This window comes from Montipora foliosa, chromosome 8 (assembly GCF_036669935.1).
Source record: "Montipora foliosa isolate CH-2021 chromosome 8, ASM3666993v2, whole genome shotgun sequence".
NCBI lineage: Eukaryota > Metazoa > Cnidaria > Anthozoa > Scleractinia > Acroporidae > Montipora > Montipora foliosa.
Window position 1 is genome coordinate 47,166,896 of NC_090876.1, and position 2,500 is coordinate 47,169,395.

Here is a 2,500-nt window from a genome sequence, read left to right on the forward strand (position 1 = left end):
AACGAGAATCTTATCACAAGAGGAATTCCACATTACCGTTTTCGAGTTTGAAACTCGTGGTAAACCTAAAGATGTCAAGTCTAGATATTCAAGACAATAATTAATTGGAAGTAAATTAGAGCCTTTCCTTGTACAGTTGAACCTCAATTATCCCAATTTCTCTATTATCCGGACTTTTTCTCCGGTCCCAATTCTCTCATGAATATTTTATTTAGTCATGATCAAGATTCGTAGCCATATTCTTTTTAAAACTACAGCGTTGAAAAATGAAGTAAAGACCTAAACAGCCTCAAATAACGTGACATAGCCCCTTTAAAACTCCCTTATATCATTTAATGAGCAATCACCAACGAAATCACGAAAATCACGCATGCGCATCCGTCATTCAGCTTCTGCCGCCTACGAATAAAATGTCAGTACATTTGTCTGATTGCCGCGCACGAGAAGTACTGGTGGCAGATCAGCCGATAACACCTCGAGCCAGCTCATGTACATTAACGGAGTCGTGACATCTTTGACGGGCACAGGAATTGAGATTACAACAAGCCTCGTGTCTTGAGTGCAATTCTGCCTCACCAGCTCTCCTATGCGGATTGTTCTTAGTACTTTCTGGTCTTCAATTGGGGCATCTCCGAGCTCACTCTTGACAGGTAGTCGCCTAAACGCGTCGATGCTTTCCTTCGATGGCTTTTTGTTGATACCCTCTGTCTGCTCCACGCAGTTTCCATCGATGCGGAATTTCTTCAGCAGATTAGCCAAACGCAACCTTTGCGGGCTGTAGTCGTGCTTCGAGCGGATGTCAGCGGAGAAGAACCTCAGCTTGCAGTTCTTCCAGGCGCGGTGCAGAGTCAGCAAGTAAGGTATCAAAACAGTGAGCCCACCATCATCATACACCCACCAAACGTCGATTGTTCCTCTCTGCTTCTCCTTTAACGCGATCTTCTCGATGGGTGATTTCGTTTCATCTTCAGGAATCTTCGAAGACTCCTTATCGGGGCTGGTAAGACTTTCCCTTTCTTCTTGTGTCTCCGCTTTCTTTGACTGAGAAGAACGTGGCTTCGACTTCGAGTACTCATCCTCGTCTATGATAGAATTTGACTCGTTGTCGCTGTCACCATCAACTAACTGCTCACCAATTTCTCTTTTCTGTTTCTCGTCCATGCGAAGAATTACCAAACCGTAGTTGAGATCGAAGACGTCGTTGATGACTCCAAGGTAGTCCACTACGTCATCTATGTTCTTCTTATCCGTCCAGTTCCTCTTGAAGCCCATGACCATGGTGTTTGGGCGCATCTTTCCAAGGCCGGCGAGATGCATCATGGACTGCACCCCCGCGCGGAGACTAGGAGCTACAGGAAAGAAAATGAGAAATCTGAATAATGAGTAAAGGACTGAGTGAAGGACCGACATTTAACGTCGTCAGAATTCTGTCGTCAGGTGGTGAATTTTCCTTTTGAATCATCTTGTTTGTGATGTAATGATCATTTTATCAGTAAGGAATTCCACCTTACCATTTTTTAGTTTTAAACTCAAGATTAACTAAAGATTTCTCCTAAACACCCCAAAATAACGTGACATAGCCCCTTTCAAATAAGATTTAAGATGAAAATAAAAGATTCAGTGTGAGAAACATGCACAGTACATGGCAGTGACTTGAGCCGGTATCTTCTGATTCACGCTACCACAGATATCTCCTAAACTAACGAGAGAAGCTGCTAAAAATTCCCCATTTCTAGAAGTATTTTGATCGAGATATTCATCTCAATTACTGAAGGGAAAGCAGTGCTTTGTGCATGGCCAGACCTAAAATTGATACCTTAATTTGTTTTTTTTCCATTTCTTTTTGTCTCATCTACGCAATATGGCAACGACAATGTCACAAAACAATCATATCATTGGTGAAAGGCGCTGACACACTGTGCATTTTTTTCGTGCAACTTGTCTCGCAACGCCATTTCTACAAACGCTCTCACATTACGAAACAAGTTGTTTTACGGGTGTTACATTGAGCGACGTTTCAATCAACTAGTCCCGTTTCGATGATCTCATGAGGATAAAGGAACAGTTTCATTGGCTGGTGCCGCAAACCGTTGCGATACAAGTTGCAGGACACATGTTACACTGCACAATTAAAAAATTCGGCGATGTAACCGTTGCGGAAAGTAGAACTCAATTCTACGTTCCGCAACGATTTCATCAACTGGTCTCTCAACGTTTTTGACCGTTGCAAGGTATGTTACTGGCATTGGGCGATGATTCGTGCAATTTGTTTAGCAATGGCGTTGCGAGACAAGTTGCACGAAAAATTGCACAGTGTAAAAATAATCGTGCTTCACGAATAATTTTCATGTTCAAATATTTGTTTATCCCTCTTATTTGATTTAGTTTCTTATACATGTACTATCTGGCTGTTTCTGAAATTAAAGTTTCTATTTTCACACGGAGTTTGTTTTGTTTTGCTAACTCCACTGTGAGGTTGAGACTTTGCTTTGTGAATTTC

The 2,500-nt window shown here is 42.0% G+C and overlaps 1 protein-coding gene across 3 annotated transcripts in view; it reads right to left on the bottom strand.

The window, feature by feature from the left end:
* Positions 1–2,500, bottom strand: part of LOC138012600 (solute carrier family 12 member 2-like) — a 56,132-nt gene that overhangs the window by 20,158 nt on the left and 33,474 nt on the right. For 2 of the 3 annotated variants that reach the window (XM_068859411.1, XM_068859410.1), the window contains one exon: positions 1–1,349. This exon is cut by the window's left edge and continues 2,142 nt beyond it. The exons of the other annotated variant lie outside the window; for it this stretch is intronic. In XM_068859411.1, coding sequence (XP_068715512.1) covers positions 400–1,349 — 950 coding nt within the window. In that variant the 3' untranslated portion in view covers positions 1–399. The remainder of the gene's footprint in view (positions 1,350–2,500) is intronic. 3 annotated transcript variants of the gene reach the window in all.